Source organism: Lactuca sativa, chromosome 7, assembly GCF_002870075.4.
Source record: "Lactuca sativa cultivar Salinas chromosome 7, Lsat_Salinas_v11, whole genome shotgun sequence".
Lineage (NCBI taxonomy): Eukaryota > Viridiplantae > Streptophyta > Magnoliopsida > Asterales > Asteraceae > Lactuca > Lactuca sativa.
In genome coordinates, this window is record NC_056629.2 from 40,278,390 (window position 1) to 40,281,762 (window position 3,373).

General features: G+C 36.0%; 1 protein-coding gene across 1 annotated transcript; it reads left to right on the forward strand.

Moving 5' to 3' along the window:
- The first annotated feature begins 2,161 nt into the window (after window positions 1–2,161).
- LOC111880808 (outer envelope membrane protein 7) lies at window positions 2,162–2,740 on the forward strand. Its single transcript, XM_023877223.3, has one exon. The coding sequence runs from the start codon at window positions 2,262–2,264 to the stop codon at window positions 2,487–2,489; it is 228 nt and encodes a 75-aa protein (XP_023732991.1). The 5' UTR covers window positions 2,162–2,261; the 3' UTR covers window positions 2,490–2,740.
- The last annotated feature ends 633 nt before the right edge of the window (window positions 2,741–3,373 follow it).

The window sequence follows — 3,373 nt, forward strand, 5'->3', positions numbered from 1 at the left end:
AGGCACTCCTAGGAATCCTCACCTCACTGGCCTCTACAATTCTAGGAGCTTCTGTCAACATTGGTGGTTGCTTTATGCATGCAAAATATACACAATACGGGATCAAGTAGACTTTTGAATAGGTGACTCTACCTTAAACCCACAACCAGACAAGGAATATGAAATAAGGCTAAATCAGTCATTCTAGGACTATATGATCCTAATCGTAGACAATTTTTAAACATACACTTAGCAAATAACTTCACCATATAGATTCCAAGTAATACATAACATCCAATTCCTCCTAGGCTACAAGGCATCACAAATGAGACAATTCTATCATGAAATTCCTGCAAGTATCATTAGCCCTATACTAGCATACAATTCACATAAACACATAATACTCATGTATGGGTATTTTAGGAATCACTTACTTGAGCTCAGCTGGTTGCACTGCACCCCTTTCTTTGTAAAGATCTTTTTTAGAAAATTTATTTTCTTTCAAAAAGATTACAAATTCCTTAGTTTGAGTTTAGACACACCCAAGAGTGTGCCCGAATCCCTCAAACCAAGGCTCTGATACCAACTTGTAACATCCCAAAAATACGAATAAAAATTTTTCATTTTTCAAACCATCAAATCCACACAATGTATGTTCCAAAATTAACCATAGAAAAATGTAACACAATCATAAAAGTAAAACAATAGTCATAAATGCAGAAAATCATTGGAGGATGGTGTGCAGCCAAGTTGGGCCCTTCCCTTTGCAACTAGAAGTACCTAAAAATGTTAAACCACAAAACCGTAACCATAAATCTTAGTGAGTTTTCCAAAATACCACATAACCATACATAACAACGGACCCCGCCTATCATATAAATGGGCCTCGCCCACCCTAAAAAAACAGGCCTAGCCTATCATACAAAATGAGACCAACCCAACATACCAAATGCAAGAGTCGCAAATACAGCTAGCATCATACCCAATGTAGTAAAAAGACTCACTTCAATCTGCATACAAAACAATCTCACACCCAAGCTGATGATACTGAAACTCCTCACACTAAACATATCCAAAATAAAACCCTAATTAACAATTAAGGTAATAACCACCGCTCAAAGAGTCTTGACGCATATCTAATCCTCCTTGGGGGGAAATACCATTTTTCCATTTCAAGACTAAACCCAACATAGTTGACCAAATGTCAAATTGGTTAAAAGTCAACCTCATGATGCTAAGACCAGCATAATACACTGCTCTACTCTCAACATAGAGCTTCAGGTGGAAAACGGGGAAAAACCATGCTACACTAAGCGTAGAGAAGGCTACACTTAGCATAGCTTCGCTAATTCACCAACTTCCTATTAAGCTCTTAATACACAAGGACCAACCATCCATATCTCATATATGAACCCAAAGAATGTCTTAATGGGTAAAGTCTCCGAATTTACCCATTTGCATGGCTGAAAATATCATAAGACCAAACCTTAGTCTTTAATACTAACTTTTGCTCAAGAACTCATGCATGGATAGATAAGAGTGGTCAAGTTCTCATTTTATGACTCAACAACCCCAAAGACATCCGGAAATGACATTACAATGGTCTAGAGTAGCTCATACTCTTATAGACCAAGATTATGGGACAAAAAGCATATAAATCCACAACCAAACTAGATCTAACATGAAAGAACACCAAGATGGGAACTTTATACCTTCTGAAGGTGGATTATAAGGTGCAAAGTATGGATCCACAAAGCTTGACTTCTAAATGTTTCTTCAATGAACGTCCCCTTCAAAGATGCACACAAGAACACTCTAAGGCCTCAAATCTCTCACAAGGTGGCTAGGGTTTCAAGGAGTGAGAGCCTTTAAATAGGACTCACAACCCCGAAATTAGGGTTTTGGTGCTACGCACCTACACTCAATGTAGGTCATTAAATCCCCGCATGTGTCAACACGAAACACGAATTTTAAAACTCATATAAGAAATATTTGTATCGTGTATCAAATCATCACATCTAACAAGAATGAAACATATAAATTTAAAGCTAACAAGAAACGGTATGAATGAAAACATAACACACAAATTGGATCAACCCATATCGATTGTAATTTACTATTTATTATTTTTTGACATTAAGCCTTTAATGATCCATTTTTAACCGTGTAAATTTACTCTAATTCTGGTCCAACAAATCAAGATTTGTTTTGCACTTCTTTTTCACTTGTTCAACTGAAGAAGTAGAAAAGGGAACTCGAGAGAAACGAGAGGAGATACATCAATGGGGGCATTGACGGCATCACTGATAGCCATAGTAGGTTTGGCATTAAGCTGGATCACCATCGAAATCGCCTGCAAACCTTGCCTCGATCAAGGCCGTGAAGCCATTGATCGTACTCTCAATCCTGATTATGATCCCGACGACGACGATCCTCGCCTACCTCTAAATCCAAACCCTACTCCTTCAGATCAAACCGATTCCAGTTCCACAATCGTCAAGACTGTCTGATTGGCTTCATTTCGATGGTGATTTCAATAGATCGATCGCGTACGTGTTTCGTGTATCTCTTTGTTTATTTCTTATAATCATCATTATCATGTTGTCATCTCTTTCTGACATTGAATTCGTGTCTTTCCCCTTTTTTTAATTTGTTCATCTGCGTATTATAAAAAGGCAAATTTACATGATAGTGAACTCGATATGTACTGTGATGATGAAATCTTTTTGAAATTATTTATGACTTCCGATTTGATGCTTCATCTTTGTTATCCATCGTATAATTTCATCCCTCCCTAAATAATATGTTGAAATTTGATTGAAGTTAATTTGTTTACAGATAAAAGTTTGATACAATGTTGTAATATCTCAATTCAATTTAAATATGAAGTCAATTCCGATAAAAAGCTTGGGAATTTTGGGTTTCTCTTTGAATTTTAACAGATGGGATGATCAAATCATATGCAATTGACATTAGCCATTAGGGCTTGTGATTCTGATTGAAGAAAACTTTGAAATTTGAGTAGCATTTATAATAGATCACATGACATAAGTTTCCACAATGACATTTGTTTGGCTGATTAATCAAGCTTGAAATTCTTAAACTTAATTGATTTTACTCCATGACTAACATTTGGGACTACTTGTAACCCATTTAACTGCAATATGGTAAGAGATTGGGTTTGACTCGATCAGATTCAGACTGTTTGATAACATAATTAGAAGCATTTATATCATATGATATGCCTCTTACTCTGATAATTAGCTGACTCAATCAGATCTGACTTAATCATCAACTATCAAATAGCCCTTTATTGTTACAAAATTCTTGACACAACTAAATTTGGTAAACTAAATATGATGGTGATGGTGGTGTTAATTTGATTTAAGAGTCA